Source organism: Macrobrachium nipponense, chromosome 4 (genome assembly GCF_015104395.2).
Source record: "Macrobrachium nipponense isolate FS-2020 chromosome 4, ASM1510439v2, whole genome shotgun sequence".
Lineage (NCBI taxonomy): Eukaryota > Metazoa > Arthropoda > Malacostraca > Decapoda > Palaemonidae > Macrobrachium > Macrobrachium nipponense.
In genome coordinates, this window is record NC_061100.1 from 88016422 (window position 1) to 88037937 (window position 21516).

Genomic DNA, 21516 nt, shown 5'->3' on the forward strand with positions numbered 1-21516 from the left:
AGTGAACGTTTACTTGTTTTTATTTTTGTTTGTTTAGGATAACAAGGGTAATTCACGGGAGGTCTCTCGTTAGCGTACACTTTACGGTCAGTTTCAGTATCGTTTTACCAGAACTGTTAAGAGGGTTTTTGTTGTTGTTTAAGAATCGCTTACCTGTAACGTAAGACTTTGAGAATATTTCTGGGGAAAATTCTTTTTTTTTTTGGTGATCGAATACTTAAGTAAAAACAGTTTATTGTTATTATCATTATTTCTTTTTGGGATATTACTGTCATAACTTTGATACTTTTAATGATACTCAGTACTTAAGAAAATTTCCATTAACGAGTCGATGGTCAAGGGGAGACCGACTCCTTATCAGAATGTAAGAACGCCTGTGCTCACGAGAAGTCAAACAAGGAAATTAACCATGCCGGAAGGTACACAGTCCGCGAATTCGAACGCAGCAGTAATGGGAACACATAAGGGACATGTGATTAATCACATAGCTAAATTTTGCGGAAGAAAGAACGGTCAGTTAGCTTGTAACTTAGAGAACTGGATAGAGCAAGTGGAGACGCGCCTAGATAGCATAACGGGGACAGATAGAGAAAAGCTTATTGAAGCCAAGAGTTATCTTGATTTGGAAGCCGGAGGAGACTTAGAACGGTACGTCCACTCCGAGACTTACCGAGATCTTAAGAATTGGGAAGAACTGAAACTGTATTTTAGGAAGGTTTATTCCACAGTTGGTGAGAGATCCAGTTACTAGCTTGGCAAGGATAGTGCGTCAGTTTAAGTCAGACGAAGGACGTTATCAAGAGTTTAGCTCTCAGTTGTATAACAATATGAACGAATGGGGTAACTTCATGGAATCCACAGGTTGGATAGAGGTAGAAGGAGGCAAGCAAAAAATGCTAATGAGTCATGTTAAAAAAATATTTAGACTAGCAATAATGATTGGAAGCCTGCCAACGGAAGTTATTGCAAGGATGACACGTAAGTGGGAGACATCCGATGATGTAGCAGAGATTGAAGAGGAGGAAACAAAAATCCTAGGTAGAAGACCTGAAGGGAATCCTATATACAGACCTTTAGTCGCTATAGGACAAAAGGAAAGGGGTCCAAAGAGATCTAGGACACCATCTAGAAATCAGAATAAGATGCCAGGTAAATCTTCTCAAGGAGGATTTTCGACAGTCATGTGTTATAACTGTCAGAAGAGAGGACATTATGCCAGTGACTGCCGAGGGATAGCCTTCTGTCCTTTCCATAAGAGAACAGGACATAGTGCCCGAGAATGCAGAAATAAATTTGCTTCAGCTCCTAGAGGTAGATCTCAGTCGAGAGGCAGAAGTAGAAACAATAGTCAATCTCCCCCAGTTAGAGGAAATAGGGATTCCGCCCCAAATAGATATGCTAATCCAACAGCAAGCATAGGTTATCAACCAGTTCAGCCAATGTCAGACGACGCAATGGGAAATTTTCTGCTTGCTGGTACAATGAATCTTCCTCTATAACAGAGAGAACGTCCGGAATGTCAAGGCTAAGTCAGGCTACACAGGTTAGCAAAGTTGATGTAGGGAATGAATATAATTATAGACCATTATTTCCAGCACATGTCGGTCTAGAGAAACCTATTGTTACATTCTTTGATACAGGTAGTCCTAAGAATATAATGTCAGAAAAGGTGTATCGGTTGTATTTTTCTCACTTAAGTCTGAACCAAGCGGTAGATTGTAGAATCACAGACGTCCAGGGTAATGATATCCACGTAATTGGACAGTTAGATTTTCCATTTAGGCTAGGAAGAATTGCTCTAAGAGAAAAGGTTCTGGTAGCCAGAGATATACGGTTAGCTTTTGCTCATTTGCTGATAGGTTATCCAACCATGGCTAGACAAGGGATAAGCATTGATGCCCCTAGAGAACAACTAGTGATTGAAAACGGTCGTGAGATTTCTGGAATACCAATATGCAAGTTAATTAAAAGAACCCAGACTACAGAGAATCCCACACTGAAAGGTATCTTAAAGAAGGATAAGACAGAGGGAAGATATCCAGAATGCACCACGAGTTCACAACAGATCATTAACCTCTTAGAATCAAATCAATGCACTTATTTAAAGTTAGAGAGGGAATTAAGACTTAAACCAGGAGAAAGTACTTGGGTAGAATGTACAGTAAATCCAATTTTTGAAGGGAAGGAAATTCTCACGCTTACTGAAAAGTCGCAAGTAAACGGAATACATTATTCTTATAGTTTACATGAAGTTAGACAGAGCAAGATAGCTTTACAGATTACCAATAACAGAGGAGGAAAGGTTAAATTAACACCAGGTACAGAGATAGGCCTAGCAGAAGTATACTCAATACCTATCCGAGTTGTAGAAAGGGAAACGGTAGCCGCGATCCATAAAGGAAATGAAAATTACGCTCAGGACATAAAACTGAGAAGAGCTAAGATAGAATCTCATTTAAAGGGCATTAAGGAAAACCATGTTAGAGAAGAATTCATAGACTTATTGTGCGAATATCAGGATATAGTCGCTCTTGACGGCGACACCTTGGGAAATACACGCGAAATAACGCACAAGATAGACATTCCATCAAACACAAAGCCAATTTACATACCAGCCTATAGAGTAGCACATTCCCAGAAGGAGATCATTGAAAGAGAAGTACAAAGAATGAATAGGCAAGGAATAATAGAACCATCTAAATCCCCATGGTCCTTTCCACTTTTGCTAGTTCCTAAAAGGGACAAAACTTATAGAATAGTTGTGGATTTCAGAAAATTGAACCAAATTACTGAAAATGATCCTTATCCAATGCCGTCAATGCGAGATCTTATCGCCACTATAGGGTCCAAGAGATACTTCACCACAATAGATTTATTGCAAGGATTCTTGCAAATCCCTCTAGACGAAGAAAGTAAACCTTTGACTGCTTTTTCCACTAGTAACGGCAGATACCAGTATGTAAGAATGCCCTTTGGTCTAAAGTCAAGCTCGGTAACTTTTGTAAGATTAATGGATAAAATTTTGGGCGATTTACTAGGCAAGGACGTACACTGTTACATAGATGATTTGGTAATAGCAACAGACACCATAGAGGAACACATAGACTTAGTCAGAGAAGTCCTAAAGAGATTAAGAAAAGCCAACCTGAAGCTTAAATTAAAGAAGTGTAACTTCCTTAAAAGGAAAATAGACTACCTTGGGCATACACTAAGTGAAAAGGGCGTAGAAGTAAACGACGCAAAGATTAAGTCGATTAAGGAATATCCTACACCTCAGTGCAAGAAGGACGTAAAGTCATTCTTAGGTTTAGCAGGTTTTTACCGCAAGTTCATAGGGAACTTTGCAGTCATATCCGCACCACTAACTGAACTTTTAAAGGAACACGTATCATTTGTATGGACAGACGAGCAGCAAGAAGCATTCGATGAATTGAAAGAAAGATTAACACATCCCCCAGTACTTAGCTTCCCAGACTTTGGCAAAGAATTCTTTTTAGCCACGGACGCAAGGCACATTGGTATAGGAGCATGTTTAATGCAAAGACAAGATAACAAGTATAATGCCATAGCTTATTACAGTAGGAAATTGAAGCCCTCAGAAGTGAACTACTCAGTAACAGACCTCGAGTTTCTAGCTATAATAGACGCTTTAAAGCATTTCAGATATATCATTTTTGGTTACAAGATAACAGTGTTCACGGATCATTCAGCCGCAGTAGAAATGCTAAAGAACCCTAATTTTTCTGGACGAAGAGCCCGTTGGTTCATGACAGCCCAAGATTATGATATAGAGGTGAAATATGTCCCTGGGAAGACGAATAAGGTAGCAGATGCATTATCAAGATATGTGTCACAAGGTGATAGTATAAATATGATAAGTCAAGAAGAAGAAAAGAATGAAACAATGTGCAACGACATAAATGTACTCACCATGCATTATACAGAGGAGCTTTCCCGGCAAAATTTCATAAGAGAACAAGAAAGAGATGAAGATATAAGGGAACTGTTCAAATACGTTAGAAACGAACGAAAACACAGCCAACAAGAATTAACCGAACTAGGTAGGAAGGTTGGATGTCCCACAGATGCACTAACGGACATAGATGGCGTATTAATTTGGATGTGTCACGAATATGACCCATTTGGTCAATTTCTAGGTGTGCTGCACAAAAGGTTAGTACCTAAGAGTCTAAGAAACAAGGTCATTGAGCTAATGCACGACGATGACATGAGAGCTCACCCAGGAAGGGATGAGACAATTAGATTAATCCAAAAAACTTTTCATTGGAAGGGAATTCACAAGGATGTTAGTAATTATGTGAAGAGCTGCAATACATGCAACAGCTACAAGGGAAGACAAGGAAGTACCACTAGGGAAATATCCTATCCCACAGACTCCTTTCGAAAGAGTATCTATTGATCTTATCACAAATCTTCATACCACGAGTAAAGGGAATAAGAATATACTAGTATGTATCGACGCGCTCACGAGATATACAGAGTTGGTACCACTAACTAGTAAAAGTGCCAAGGAATGTGCAGCCGCTCTCTTTGATAAGATATTTTGCAGATATTCTGCCCCACAGCTCATTATTTCTGATAATGGGACCGAGTTCAACAACTCGTTAGTTCAAGAAATTTGTAACGCCTTTAAGGTAGAAAAGGTAGCGATACAGCCGTATCACCCAGCTAGCAATGGCTTGGTAGAAAGGAATAACAGAAAGGTTTTAGACGTATTACGTCACACAGTAGCACAGGATCCTGACTGGGACGTCAATTTACCTTTAGTCCAATTATCATTAAATGCAAGGCATCATACGAGTACTCGAGCAACTCCCATAAAAGCTTTGATGGGATATGAACCCAGATTACCTTATGCATGGCTGAATCAGCCAATACAGCCAAATTACTCTGAAGATATCATGAAGATAAGAATCGGGAACTTTAAAGTAATCCACAAGCAATTGCACAAGAATCTAGAAGAAGCCCAGCAGAATATGATAGAGAAGTATCAAGAAGGATTAAGGCCTGTAGACTACAAGAAAGGGGATGAAGTCTATATTAAGAAGGAAGTAAGAAGTGGTATTAATTATAAGTTAGCCACAAAATTCACAGGACCATACAAGGTCGTAGACGTACAAGAAACTAAGATAAAGGTTAAGAAAATGAATAACCAAATGCCTTCCACATATGCTGAATCATTAGAAGAAGAAGAATTTTGGATAAACAAGGACAAGGTCAAGAGAACCAAAGAAGTTGAAGAATCCGAAATGACAGAGACGTCAGAAGACATTCCAGAAGAAGGAACTAGATATAACCTAAGAAATAGAAGAGTCACTTTTCAGTGAAGCAGAAGAACAAACCCATTAATTCATCCCATTATTCCCATGTATTTATTTGATTTCTTTATTGCTAAGTTTACCTTCACCGGTCGACTTAGGAATAATCTTTTATTGTTGCAATTCTTACTTTAATTAGTTGGTTTGTAGCAATTTTTTTGAGTTATGTGCACTAACTTCAAATTTATTTTGACTTGAAGGGAATTATTTGGGTATGTAAGAAACAGTTCAATGCGCAGTATAAGAATTTCAAGACGTATATTAAGTTTAATCGTTCCATAAGAACATTCTTAGAAGTAAAAGAATAAATAAGACAGGTTAAGATAGATATTAAGTGATTTTAAGATAAGATAATTCGTTTCAGAAATGACTAAGATTTGAAGGGGTAATTAATACATTTATTTTGTTCAAATCCATTAGATGTTGATTGATGAAAACTTACTAATAAGATATTAATCGACGAAGACTCACTAACAAGATGTTAATTGATGAAGATTCATTAACAAGATAGTAGTTGTTGAAAACTTACTAACAAGATATTGATTGATGAAGACTTACTAATTGTTGTCACAGTAGAAGAAACCTACAAGTATTAACCACTAACCGGTTCCTTTAACTGAGTTGCCAATTTTGTTTTAGTATCAGGCAGTAAAGTTATATAGTTTAATGTACAAGGTTACTCAGGAATTACAGAAAGAATGTCCAATGAAATTTTGCATAAACACAATACACAATCTCAGTAGGAAGTCAAGGACACACTTGTTATTGCATACAAATACACAAGGATATTTTCTCCCAGGACTTGTCTCCAAACAACAGGTCGCAGCAAACAAGAAGCCATCAAGTGTCGTCAATGAAAAACGAAATTTATTTTTCCATAAAGAAAGACGATATCCACCTAGATAGAATAGGACAGAGGACTGTACCAATCACATACTGTAAACTTGGATAGTTACCATTATTTTTTGCTTCTACCATGCATTTATATAACTTATGTGACTTAAGGGCTTATGTATGTTTAACTTTCAGTTTTCTTGTTTTTTGGTGATTTATTTTTGTTTGCATTCAGTTCCATGTTTCTTAATGTGATTTACTCATATTTGAATTCAGTTTGATGATTCTTTTAATATTACTTAATTAAGTACTTGTTCATATTCATATTCAGTTTTTATGTTTCTCAGAATGTTACTTACTCAAGAATTTATTCATGTTTACATTCAATTTTGATTGTTGACCTTAATGTTACTTAATCAAGGATTTGCTCATGTTTACATTCACTTTTGATGTTTTTTAAGTTAAAGTTGCAATATGATTTCCAAGAAGCATAAGTTAGGAGTCCTCTTGTAGGTATAATATTTGCTTCAGCTTAGTTAACGCTGTCGGAGTCAGCGAGGTAGCGGGCCGAGACTGTAATAGTGTGGCACAGTGTCGTTATTCCAAAAGACAATAACTTAATAATACTTAAGAAAAAGGCATGAAACGGTTAATAAGGAAGAAAGGAGAAAAGGGAATAAGATAATGATTTTTCTTAGAGAAGGGATTTTGTTACTCCAAACATTAGGCTTTTAGCCATCAGACATCTGGTTTTCATCTCCCCCAAAAAACATTCTGTCCGTACCAGCGATTAGTGACCGACAAGAGATTATAGCCGATGAGGGATATCGCCCAGGCATATTCGAGAAATCCGAACTACTCTCATTAGCGCCTATGACTAATCACCGTTCCCTTCGTGAACAGGTCAGAGAGAGCCATCTGGCATACGTTAAAAAGGAATTCTATGACCCGTTGTTAGAAAGAGGGAAGTGCCCAATTCTTCAGAGCCCCACCCTTTCAAGATAGACCTAAGGACTTCGACGAATCAAAAGCCATGAGTGTTGGTCATAAGACAGCCCAAAAGGAGTATCAACGAATGACCTATGAGGTTACCAAGGGATACGCCCCCAAGAAGCCAGGACATCAAGAAGGAAGGCGTATACAAATTCAAAGCCTACGAATCATTGTAAAAGACATGACAGGAAGGTGGTCTTGTATAATGTCTGTAGCCACTAAGACACAAAAAGTCTTTCAGAAAATGCCACACCCAGTCAGAATCCAAAAATCCAAAGGCGGGGCTAAGGAGATTTCAACCCAACAAAAAAGGGCAGACAGAGAGAGAAGAAAAGAGAGCAGAGAAAAAGGGGAACAGAGAAGTCAAGAGAAGACAACGACGAAGAGGGGAACGAGGGGAGAACCAGTGGCGCAGCAACAGGCAGAGAAGAGGGAGAAAGACAGAAGAATCCCCAGAAGAAGAACAGGTGCAAAAGTGTGGTGTGCGAATCAATCTAAAGAACAGTGATAAGTGACAATCAATACTCTGTGAAATTCCCTTGTGCCTATAGACTCGTAATTGCAACAAGTGCCAATTAAGTTTTATCAGTCCAAAAGCCCAGTAACTCAGAAGGTGGAAAAACTTTTTGTAAGAACCCCGAACAAAGAATAAAGTAATAAGCACATATCAATTTCATTTCTCATCCAAAATTAGAACCCTTTTAGCAAACTCCAGATCAAGAGCTTTCAGCAAATTAAGAAAAATGTATATAAGTCAAATTCCCCAAAGTACAGCCTCCAGTGTCGGCACACGTTACCTTAGAGCTGTGCGGTGAAAGTAAGTACCGTCACACATGTTTAAAAGTTCATAGGTGTTTCTATTATGAACATATATTGCTGTACCTAGTTTTCCACCTTTAGTTGGTGAATAAAAAGCAATTTGTACTGTTGAATGTTTGTGGGGTAACTTAGATCCTTGTTGTAGGCACATACAAATTGGGTTGTGGTCTGGTAGAATTCTTTGTAATTCACCCAGACGTAATCGTGTTAAGAGGCCATATATATTCCGTTGAATAATTTCATATTCCATTATTAGGAGGAATTGGTGTTAAATTCTGTAAATTGATTGCCGATTTTACTGTCTCAAAGCTTGTATGTGTTTGAATTGATTTGGGGTTTTTTAATTGTTGTATTTTTATGTTGATTATTAGATTCAGCAGTTTGTTTTTCATAGTTAAATATTAATCAGCCTATTTTTTATTTTAGAATTTCCTTTTTTGTATTTTAAGGATTCCTAAAATAATTCATTCTCACGTTGGTGTGTTAAAGGGCACTTTCGTAATTTGATAAAATTGTCTATACAATTTTGTAGTGTTCTGTCTTGATGGGTAGTTTGTTATAAGTACCTATGAAGCAACTCATTACAACCACAAGATGAAGAAAAGTTTGGTGTAGTTATTGGTTCAGTTTCTTTGATTGAAGCATTTGATCTTTTAGCTTTGGAAATTTCTGATTTTGTAATTCTATTGGCACTTTTCTGTAGTGACAAGGAATGTTGGTTTGAGAGGTTGTTTGGTTTATTGTCATTACGGAAATATTTGGGTCTTGTGGATGGTTGGGGTGTGATAATCATATTTTGGTTTGGTTTAATGGTTAATATTGCTCTTTGGGAATTGTAGGGTGATTAATTTACTGTCCACATTTTGGTTACATGATTGGAACTGAGCATAATTGTGTATTTCCACTTGTGATGAGGTTAATACAATGCCTCTTTTGAAATGTTCTCCTGATGTAGCCCAGAGTTTCAATGAATTGATTGTGATTTTCACTATTAAATTTTTTTCCCTTAGGTGGGGTTCATTTCAGTACTATTCTTTTCTTTTTGTCAGTTCGATTATTATTTGATTCCTCTCCATTGGAGATTCTTTTTCATGGATATTTGAATCTTCAATGTTAGTAGTGGTATTGGTGGATATGATATGCTTATTTTAGGGTTTAGTGTTATTTAAATGAGAATTAGTTTGTACTCTTATATTATCTTGTTTGTTATTAATGTGAACAACATTTTGAGTGCACTGAAGTGGTTTTGGTATGAATGGATGCATTTCTCCATTTTGTCCAAGAATTTTTATTTTAAGTGGGAGATCTAGGCCTGTAAATTTTATTTTTGCAATATTAATTTATTTTTATTTTTCCTACTTGGAATTGAGTATATTTCTAAATCATATTACTGTATTTTAATTTAAGGGAGTCAAGTATCATGTATTTTGGCAGTAGTCCTTCTTCAATGTTGGGTAAAATGATTCTGCCCTTTATATAATTTAATGATTCATGACTTTTTGATATTTTTGCGCCCTTTATATTTAAAAAGGTGGGGGACTGTTTTTTAGTGGTTATTTGAAGTAACCATTTATTTTCTTTGATATATCAACATTCTATTTCTTGGGTTGGACATATGTTCAATAATTTATTTTCAAGTATTGCTGTAGATATTTTATTTTCAGCTCCAAGTACTAGAAATCTCAACCAATTATCTGGTTCAAAAAGATTATCAAAATGTACTAGTGTGGTTCAGAAAGATTATCAAAATGTACTAGTGTTGGGTCAAGTTGATAATTTCCATTTCTTTACGGACCTTGCCTGATGTGGGTTATCTATGTATCAGATTTGTTTTCTTTCTCTGTGCTTTTTTCTACTTCTGAGTTAATGTTGGGTGTAAATGATTCCATTGTTATTATGTTTGAATCTACTAATTGGTTTTTACTTTTTTTCTTGTTGCGTTTCTATGGACCCTAATGGGTGTTTTGAATCTGATAATTTACTTGGAACTGGATGTTCCTTTGCTAAATTATTACTAGTATCTGGAGCTGACTGAGGGAGATTCAGGGATAAAGTTCTAATGGTCATCAACTGTGCCGAAATTTGTCCATTAATGGCCCCAGGGGTACTAAAATCTTTAAGTGTATTTATCATAGAAAATTTTTGGGGAAAAGTTTTTTTTTATTTTAAGAAATTGGCTTTTCATGAAGTCAAATCTTCCACCAAGGACACAAGTTAGAAATGACTCCCAAATGTCTGCATCCCTACCATACCCCAAAAGGGGATGGCATAACATGATTAGTATAGCCCAAGTGTGAGTAATACCCGCTTGGTAGGACTAAGAGTGTGACGGCAATACAATTATCCCCATCCTAATCATATTATGGGCCAAGCGGACAGAATGCCGAGAGTTCTGTTCCTAGAACCAGGCTCCCCTCTGATATCCCTGGTCCAGCTCCACAGAGTAGTTCCGCCTGAAAAAACAGGTCTGAAAATTGTTGGGTAGATGATGGATCTACCACAGTTTTCACTGTTTAGCTTTGGATTTAACTTCACTCCAAGCTATGATGTTTTGTTATTTATTATATCTGGAAAATTTTGACAAAAGTGGAAAAAATCCACAAATATTAGTCCAAAAATATAAGGTTATATGGGACTCTTAGGTTCGAACCTAGGAAGAAATTCCTGAGATTCAAGAGCCCCCTTACCATGTCAAGATGGTCCCAAAATGAGGGCATTTGCATCTGTGGAACCAGTTTGGCTGATACACTAGCTAAAAGAAAAGGAAACAGACTGACCCTCAGATCAGTAAGTTCATCTTGGCCATAACACCATCAGGCAAACTCTGAGCAAGGTAGCCTTCCCAAAAGTCTTGCTTCTGGAGCGGAGCCAACCACTTGTACTTCGTTCCAAGTCGGATGGAATGGTTTCAGGAGGGGTGGGGCCTGAGGCCTCTGCAGAATTGTAATGAACCCTATTTCCACTGCTGTGGGAGATGCTGTAGATGTTTGCTCATGTTCCTCTGAAAAAAGGAAGCATAGAGGATGAACGCCACCAAGACTAGCTCTCCGACCTAGATTCTGGGTGTTGGTTGATTGGGAGGACCAGGTCTGTCATTACCAGGTGGAGACTAGAGTTTTGGCCCCGTTCTCCATTTGGATACCGTCCTTGTTAGTTGATACACAGCCAGTTCAGTGCACTCCACATATGAGAGGCATAGTGTTTATATTTTATCCAGGGGGCTTATATGTGGAGGAACTATATTACCTCCTAAGGGCAGCTTCCCTAGGGGACCCATCTGAATATACACCTTTCAAAGCTTTAAGGGTCACCTGTTCATTGAGATATACTGCGCACCAATAACATGGTTTGATGCTAAAGTTTTCCTTGCTTGGCCACATCAGGTATTCCAGTTTACAAAGCAAGGCATGCCATCCAACTATTATCAGTTTCAAAAACATTATTTTCCATAATCTACGTCATTTTAAAGTCTCCATTCTTTCCATAATCCAGATCATTATAGTCTTCATCTAAACTCTGTTGTGATAAAAGAAAAACTGCAGTTTTCTGGGTTAGCAGTTGAGGTGCACGGCTTACAAGGCTTTGATGTCTCACTTAACTATACTAGGACATTGCTTCTCAGTTGCCATCCTCTAAGCCCTTTGTTGTGTCCTTTATCATGTTGAGAAAATATCATAACCTGCATAACAGAGTATTTTATTGTTGCTATCTTAAAAGCACATGAATGTGTGAAATCAACAGGTCACATTCATCATAATCATGCAAATACAAAGACCACATATTGAACTTCCTACTCAGATGCTAGCATGGAAGTATCATCCAAATCTAACATCTGGAATTTCAAGGTTTTTTTAGAGTAATACCACACACAATATACCAGGAAACTATGAAATAAATTAAAGGGTTCAATTTATGGCTGTTGTACTTACATTTACCTATTTTCTGGTCTATGTATCTACATAGTGTTCAAAACGTATTTATGCATAGTGATACAAGAAATTCATATAATTCTATATATTTGTTTCTCTGGATCAAAAGAAAAAATATCTTACTTGTCATATTTATCAATGGTAATGTCAGATCTACAGCCGACTGTACTTTCTGCGCTAATACAGATGTAAACTTAATACATGCAGATAGTAGAATCTTGCATAACTGTTATTTGGTAAACCCTGATAAAGTTCAACACTTAGCAGTAAATCTTTAATGATTACAGGCAATTCACAACTTTGTTTCTGTAAAAGGTAGTTTCTCTCTTTATATACAACTATTTCTGGAAAAGTAATAAATAAAATATATTTTATCTAAAATATTATTATTTTCAAATTCACACGTTTTGTTAAACTAATAAGAATTATCGTTACGAACAGGCATTCAAAAGTTTAACTTCCTTAAGAGCTGTACCGAACAATTCCAAGAGTGTTAAGACACTACAAATGAAACTACTATTGCCAAATGATTACACAAACAGATTTTAAGATAATGGAGGACAGAGATTTCTTCTAAACAATAGAAAAACATACATTTCATCTAAATTTGAAAATATGAAAATGAAAAACCAAAAATTACAGACTCTGATGCAATATTAAATAGGCTTTTTCAGATAAAAAATGAAATACTTTATGAAATTTAAAACTATTTTAAACAATGAACACAGCATCCTCAAAACTAAACATGTACTTCTTATTTTTACAAGAGGTATCAGCACTGGCCCAAAACTCATCCAGATCCCCTTGTACCACAAAACTCTGATGTAGACCTATGTATGTAGGGCATCATAAACATCCTTACAATTGCACATTAAAAAGTACAACATGAAATGAACTACAAGTACATCATGATAACTAAAATCTAACATCAACTCCCCTGTTTGTACAACACTTATGCCAGCTCCTACAGATTATAAAATTTGCTAAATATAATTATCCCATGGCAGTTTACTTTTCAATAAAAACCTTGGACTAAACATTCATTTATCATTTGCAATACATGAATTCTACAAAAAATATTTGCAATAAAATTCAACAGTATTTTTTTCCAAAAACGAAATGTGCAGTCAAAAATAGAATGTCTTATATTTAATTCACCATAAATTACATATGGTATTAATATAAAATAGTGCCTATTTATCTTGTACTAATACATGTTGCCTAACTCATCACCCTGATATTAGTTAAATCATAGAGAATTATCTTCTATGTGAAGATGTACAGTAAACAATGACTCACTACTAAATAAAAAAAATTTTATGTTTCGGCTCTGTTACGCCAAAATGAAAGTAGACATACAAACCTAATGTCTTCATTTCAGACAATATCAACAAGTTAGAAAACTTAAATTTCAAGTATTCCTAACAGTAAGATAATGATACTAAAATGATATATAAATATATTGTATATATAATGAAGTAAAATCCACTACCATCTGGGATAGGCACTAGTTTGATCATAACAAGCACTTACATGGTACTTGTATTCTCAGTTGTGTATATTATACACAATGCTGTAGTCTGCATGTGTAAATGGGGATTGGATAGCAGAGAGCGATTTACCAAATAAAAAAACCTTACAGCCTATTCATTCCAGTATATAAATGGCAAAATGAATTTCGGCTAGCTCATTCTAAGGTATTTATATGTATGGAATTATAAATTATATACAGTCATAATTTAGGAAGAAATCAACCTAAATACTATACAGTACCTATTATCAATTACTCTTGCAAGTCTTCCTACAATAAACTCAAGAAGGATGCTTTTATTTAAAAAACACTCAGGTCCAGAACTTGACAGTGCAACTTAATACCTGTGCTTTCGATCTCGGTCATGAGAACGGCTCCGATGGTGTCGTTCCCGGCTGAGGAGAAAGAAAATTCAATAAATATAGAAAAAATTAAAGGCAAAAGTGTTTTTGTTGGGAACTTGGCTATATAATTAAAAGCTATCAAAATTTTGAATGCAAATGAGTTTCTTTTAACTTGGTATAGTATAAGCTCCAAACTGTAATGAATTTAGAATTGGCCTAAACATTTGATAAAAATGGTGTAAAAATTATCATAATGACTGTTAAAATGGTAAACACAATGTAAAAAATATACTTTACAATAATGTATTGTAAAAAATGTATATCCATCACATGAACCCTTTCTCGTTGCTCATTACTGAGGAAGCGCAGGTATGTCTACTAATATTTCAAAATAAAGTTGAAATCTTATTCTTTTGTTTCTGTATATAGTGTAACCACACCTTTAGGTAGTAGTATTAAAACTTTAATATCTGAAACTTACATAGTATCTGGAATCTGTAAAGAGCAATACACAATTCAGGGTTTCCTTTTACCAGCAGTTATACTCAGGCCTTCTCTGTCGTTTTCAATTCAGGGTTTCCTTTACCACGTGTACTTAGGCCTTTATGTAGTTTTCAATTTAGGGTTTTTTCAGTAGATTTCAACTCAGGGTTTCTTTAACCAGCAGATATACTCAGGCCTTCTCTGTAGTTTTCAATTAAGGTTTTCCTTTACCATCAAAATACCCAAATATTCTCTGTACTTTTTAATTCAGGGTTTCCCTACCAGCAGATATACTCAGGCCTTATCAGCAGTTTTCAATTAAATGCTTCCTTTACCAGCAGATATACTCAGACCTTCTCAGTATTTTTCAAGATTTCTCTGTAGTTTTTAATACGGTTTCCTTTAACAGCAACTATACTCAGGCCTTCTCAGTAGCTTTCAACTCAGGGTTTCCTATATCAGCAGACATCAGGCCTTCTATGTCATTTTTAATTCACGGTTTCCTGTACCAGAAAATATACTTGGGCCTCCTTAGTAGTTTTCAATTCAAGATTTCCTTTACCAGCAGATATACTAAGGCCTTATCTGTAAATTTCAATTTTGGGTTTGTTTAACCAGCAGATACTCTGGCCTTCTCTGCAGTTTTCAATTTAGGGTTTCCTTTAGCAGCAGATATACGCAGGACTTCGCAATTATTTTTCAATTCAGGGTTTCTTTAGATATACTGTGGCCTTGTCAGTAGTTTTCAATTCAGGTTTTCCTTTACCAGCAGACACCCTCAGGCTTTCTCTATAGTAATATTACGTTAACTTTTTTCCAAATTATGAAAGGGATGTGGTGACAGATGATACTAGCACATGTATCTGTGCCTGAAACTTTGTTTCAGCCCCAAGTTAGATCTTTTCAAATCATGTTTTTTTTTCTAATAGATATCATTACCTTATTTAGTCCATATATATATTTGAATTTAAATTTTTATCAAACCAATGTCATTACCCTTTAAAAAGTTTATTGCCTCTAAATTTAAAGTTGACACCAATAAATGGAATAAAACATGAATTTTTCACTTTCAAATATAATGTATGTATGTATTTTGGCAAAGCTAAACAAAATCACTTCTCAAATAAAATTTGGGAACTGATACTTGAAGTAGTCAACAATAACTAACATTTACCTGGTATCTCGTTTTCTTTCCTTCTTAATACGGTGTTTCTCACGTTCCAGTAAATCGGCAAAGTCTCGGTGGCTTCTGTCATCAATATGTCTATCGCCATGGTGGCGATGCTTCCTTTCACGGCTGGCAAGAGAAAGGAAAATGATATTATATATCAGTTTAGCCAGAGTTATTTCATTTTTATTGTTATTTTTGTTTTCTGCATTGTCAAAATGTGGTGGATGTCCAATGTATGGGAAGCATGGTTGATTTTAGAAGTGTCTCTTGATGTACTCAAGTTGTGTTGTGATGTCATAAGATGTGACGTCATAGAAGACAAGATGGTGGTGGCATTGGTTGGAATAAAAACAATAACAGTGCAGAAGTAGAGGACACATAGAGTTGGTGTTTGGTTGAGTAGGAGAGAGCTCTGTGTCTGGTAGGAATTCATGGGTTGTAAGTCTTATTGTGGTGTTGTTTAATGTCTGAAGCAGGAGTATACATGGAACGAAGAATGTGAACAGGTGGGTAGATTGCATATTTGAGTTAATAAGGAAAGATTAGGCTAGGTAGATATTCAAACTGGTAGCAGAGCGTGGTTGTGATTAAAGATGGTTGGATCAGATAGTGAACAAAGGGAGATATGATGGAGAAGGGAATGTCCAAGATTCAGTGGGATACAAGACGAGTAAAAAGGATGATGAGGACAAGTCGAAGATTGGTTATTGGTGTGTGGAGAAGTAAGATATCTGAGGAAAGAGATAAGAATGAGCTTAAAAGGGAAAGCCCAAGAAGTAGCAGAAGGAATAGATAGAGATGAACTTGAGTACAGAGGGTCCAAAGTTAATCCTAGCCAAACTAGATGAAGCCTATCTAAAAGACACGATAATGGAGAATTACGGTAAAATGAAAAACTATTTTAAAAAAGAAAGAGAAGTGAGTGACATGATGAGACTTTAATAATCAGTGTGTAAGAGAAATAGGGAAATGCATGCTAGCAGAAGCCAAGGGTGTTCACATATTGGAACAAGCAAATCTCACAAAAAATCAAAGACAAATGCTATTAGTAGTTTGTGATCAAGGAAAGTTAGACAATAAAAGTGTAAAAAATAATGAAAAGAATATTCGAGGGATTAAAGAATAAAGAGAAACGGGAATGGTGGGGGTCAGAAGGCAATGCGAATTCTGGGAGAGGGAGGGGAAAACCAGAGATATAAGGGAAAATGGAACAGAAATAGGGGTGGAGGAAATCTGATAAATAAAAAAGGTAAAGTAACTATGTACAAAATGCAACTCAGAATGGCATTAGCACAGGGATTGTCCTCAGAATTTTCATACTACGAAGAAAACAGTAACAAAACAAGAAGAAAATAAGCAGAAAACAGAAACTGGGCCAGAAAAAGTTTATGTAGATGATAGTAAAATAGAGGAAGAGTTGTGGGAAGCGGTTGATGCAATTTTAGACACTGGATGTAAATCGAGTTTCCGGGGAATTGTGACTAGCAAGCATTGTCAAGGGTTTGAGTAGGGAAGAGTTGATGAGAATGAAGGATGCTGGGACAGAGTCTAATAGTGTTTAATTTTGGTGAGACATCTTATAAGTCAAAAGGAATAATGGAAATATCAGTGATATTAAAAAAAAGAGTTAGTTTTATTTGAAGACAATTTCTGCATGGCAATATACCATGGCAAATAGGTAAGAAAACCATGAGCAAAATGGGTACGACCATAAATTTGAAAGAAAATTGTGTCATAATAGAAGTATTAGGGGGAATGAAGGTAAAGTTAAGAGAAGACAAACAGGGTCATTTAAGATTACTAATAAGGAGGAGGAAGGTATAAGAATTATTACTGGAAGGTTGGTAGGGAAAGAAGCTGAGATAAACTAAGAGCACAATGAAGAAATTACATTTACAGTTTGGTCATAGAATTTGAGATAAAATATGGAAGCTAACAGAGGAAGCACAATGGAGTGATGTTTTAATAGAGAAAGAAAAGGAGGAAATAAAAAAGTTACAAATGGATCCGACTGGAAATTGTGAGATATGTAAAAGATACAAAAGAAATCCAGCTAAACCAGTACGTACTAGGATTTTCTTGGAGTAAAATTTTAAGGAATTTGTAATGTGGGAGAGATAGAAGAGAGAAAGTTCTTGGTAATGGTAGATATGGCAAAGAGGTATTCTCAGGCTTTTTGGATAAAAGATAAGAAACCAGAAACTATAATAAAGACACTTTTTGAAGGTTGGTTTGCTATATTTGGAGTGCCTTCCAAAATACTGTTAGATAATGGGGAGAATTTCACAATGAAAAAGTAAAGAGGATAGCAGAAAGATGGAATATTAAAGTATTAGCCACAGCATCGGAATCTCCATGAAGTAATGGAGTGTGTGAAAAAAACATAGGCATAATCAAGGGAAGTGCAAAACAGATGATGGAAGATGAGGAAGTAGATTGGCCCATAGCATTGAAATAGGTAGTGAGTGCTAGGAACTGCTTAATGAATATTGGCAGTTACTCTCCTAACCAATTAGTATTTGGATAAAACCCTTTCCTGCCTAATCTAATGGGAGAGGAGAGTTTAAGTCCTGCAAACAGAAAGAAAGGGATGGGAGAGAGTATGGTAAGGGACACACTGAATGCAATGCACAAGGCCAGAGAAGTGTTTATAAAAAATTAGTTGTGTTATAAAATAAGATTGTCTTAAACAAAAACGTCAGAGAACATAAATTTGAAGAAGCAGTAGTAGGAGATGAGGTATTCTATAAGAGGGAAAAAGAAAATGAATGGAGAGGACCTACTCAGATATGGGAGTATCAGGGAAAACAGTAGTAGTTAAACATGGGGATTCTTTAAAAGAAGTAGCTAAAATCCACATTACTAGGATTCAAAGACTATAATCAGAAACAAAAAAGATATCTAGAATAGATAACTCACATGTGAAAGGTAAATCCGATGGCCCATATGAAGGGAATATAAATAGGCAGGAAGGAAAGGAGATAATAGTGCTAGAGAAGGAATACAGACATAGAAGAGGCTACAGAAAGAGATATGGTAGAGGAAACAATGGAAGATGATGGGGAAAGTGAGTTAACAGAAGGTGAGTTAATAGAAGAGATAACCAAATTCAAAAAGGGAAATGGAGTTAGAGCTGTCAACAATGATACAGGACAAGTAGACCAATGGACTATATTAAGTCTTGGAGGAAAAAGGTCAAGCAAATCATGGGCTGATTCGTACAATGTACAAGACTCAGTCAGGTGACAAGGGGGTGGGTTAACTTGAGGGATTATAGTCAGGTTGAAAAAACTGAAGATGAAGAGAGGTGTTGCTAGGATTTGGAAATAGAAGCTTAATGGAAGCTAAAGAAAAAGAACTACAAAGTTGGAGAGAAAACAAAGTAGTACAGTGGGTCCCCCCGTATTCGCAGGGAATGTGTACCAGACCCCTCCGTGAATAGTTAGAACCCGTGAATAGTTGGAATCCCTATAAAAATGCTTAAAATACAAAGAGAAGTACAGTCCAACCTCTGAAATCCAGAAACCTTGGGACCAGGCCACTGCCAGACCCCAGACAATCCCGGAATATAGAATACTTCTCTAAAAAATGAAGCCTTTAGGTAATTCCACAAACAAATAGCCTAGTTTCCGACTTAGCCTACTACTAGCTACGTTTTGACACTGCTTTTTATCATTTTATTACTCATATATTTTTACTTCATCATTTGATAACTTTATACTGTTTAACTTTTCTTAAAATAATGTACTTTACCACATTTAGCCTATATTCCCGAGTTAGCCTACCCAATCATAAGGCTAACTACAGTACTACTAAATTTCTCAGAATCTGCACATTATCAGTGACTTTCATATCCGAAATTTCCTATCTTCATAATTATCGCTATTAGTTTCTAAGTTTACTTTTATTGTAGAGGATAAAGTGATGAAAAAAATAATGAATGAATTTTGACAATAACTGTGCAATTGAATGTCGCCGTCAAAACGTAAACAAAGCACACTGGCGTCATCTATTGAGGAAAATGAACAATAAACTATTTGCTAATAAAACAAAGATTTTCTAGCATGGATAAAGATTTGTTTGCACTTCTTGCCTCTAGCATCATATAATCTCATGGGTGGCATATCGAATAGGCAAATACACAGTTACATAAAAAAAATTATCAAAAATGTCTCTCAAGCACATACAGAGTAAGGAATTTGTGCTTGACAAATGTTTCATTGTTTTGATTAAAAGTTAAAAGGTTTGGCTTGGTTGAGCTTTCTCAAGTGGAATGTTTAAAAAATATATATTTACTCTTCCAAGGTTAATATGAAAAATATACAGGCAGTCCCCGGGTTACAACGGTCTTGGCTTACGACGTTCCGAGGTTATGACGCTTTTCAATTATATTCATCAGAAATTATTTCCAGGGTTACGATGCGTGTTCCAGAGTTACGACGCCTACAAACGCTGATCTGGCAGATGAAATATGACACCAAAAATGCAAAATAATAAATATTTAAAGGGTTTTTTTATGAAAAATGCAATAAGAATGCAGTTTACATAGTTTTGAATGCACCTAAAGCATTAAAAGTAAGGTTTTCTTAGGATTTTTGACAATGTTCCGGCTTACGAAGATTTTCAGCTTACGACGCGTCTCAAGAACGGAACCCCCTCGTAACCCAGGGACTGCCTGTATTTGACTTTGCATATTTACATTACTAACATCTATTTTCATACAAAAACAGGATATATGGCATAATTTTTGCTGCCTTGAAGTTGTAAACAATATGTGGTGTGTCCCTGGTGGCGGCGGAATGAACTAATGGTGGCTGATTTAAAATAAAGCCGAACCACGGGAGTTTCCGGACCGTAAAATGCTGGTTTTAAGAGGGTCAACTGTATTTAAGGCCAACAAGGGAAGATAGTTCGAGTGGATTAAGGAAGTTGAAGAAAACTGTTTATGGGGCTAAGGACACAGCAACAGGATGGTATTGTAAAGTGGTAAAAGTAGTGGAGGAGCTTGAAGCTGAGAGAAGTAGACTAGAACCTAACATATTCTTTTGGAAAAAAAAGACAATGAATTAAGTGGTATTTTGTGTACACACATAGATGACTTTCGCTACTGAGGAACTGAAGGATTTTTAAACAAAACCATTAGGAAATTGTAGGAGATAAGAAAGTATAAGGTTTAAGTATACAGGAGTAGTAGTATAGCAGGAAAATAGATTTTGTCTTAATCAGTGGCATTATACATAGTCTATAAGACAACCAGATGCTAGAAGATATACCAGGTAATAAGAGTGTTAGAACAAAAGGAGTTAACAGATTATAGATCAGTGGTAGGAGAGCTGCATTGGGTATCGCTACATACTATCCAGAAATATCATATGATGTTAGTGAATTAAGTAAAGCATTTAAAGAATGAATGACTCAAGATATGAAGAAACTTATTAAAATTGTGAGACAAATAATGAACATGATGGGCAAAGTTACAATAAGTGAGCTGGAAGAAGAAAAGATTTGTTGGGAAGCATTTGCAGACGCTTCATTTGGGAATATAGAAGATGGCCATACTCAACTGGGTTATATTATATCCTTGACAGATGGTAAGAGAAGAAGTCCCATATGGTGGAAGTCCAGGAAATCCAGGAGAGTGGCAAAATCCAACATTGAAGCAGAAGCTCTGAGTGTTGGGGAGGCTATAGAAGGATTGATATATTTCAAACATTTGTGGGAAGAGGTAATAGGAGGGAGAATTTTAGAAGCGTTGGTTAATACTGATTGTAAAATACTATAGTTGATTCATTTAAGGTAGATTCTTGTCCCTACGAGACGTTTGTTTGGCGGCCTCTGATTGGCTGGTACCGAGAGGTAGGCCGCTCGCTCAGTGTCTCGTTATTTTCGTCTATGGCTTAGAAAACTAGTAATGTGTTAATATTTCTTCATTTATCTCACGTTTTGCACAAGATAGGAAAGGTTTGGTTATACCATAGGATTCAGTATTAATTGTACAACTTAAGTCATCTTTTCCCGAAATCAATAAGATAAAACACATAGGAATTACAACTATTAAAAGTAAGGAGAAGCA

General features: G+C 36.0%; 1 protein-coding gene across 1 annotated transcript in view; it reads right to left on the reverse strand.

Moving 5' to 3' along the window:
- Positions 1–11984: 11984 nt before the first annotated feature.
- LOC135210993 (pre-mRNA-splicing factor 38B-like) overlaps positions 11985–21516 on the reverse strand; it is a 261602-nt gene continuing 252070 nt past the window's right edge. Inside the window, exons 8-9 of the mRNA XM_064244000.1 lie at positions 15447–15569; positions 11985–13840 (exon numbers count right to left, since the gene is read on the reverse strand). Of these exons, the coding sequence (XP_064100070.1) occupies positions 13783–13840; positions 15447–15569 (181 nt within the window). The 3' untranslated portion in view covers positions 11985–13782. The remainder of the gene's footprint in view (positions 13841–15446; positions 15570–21516) is intronic.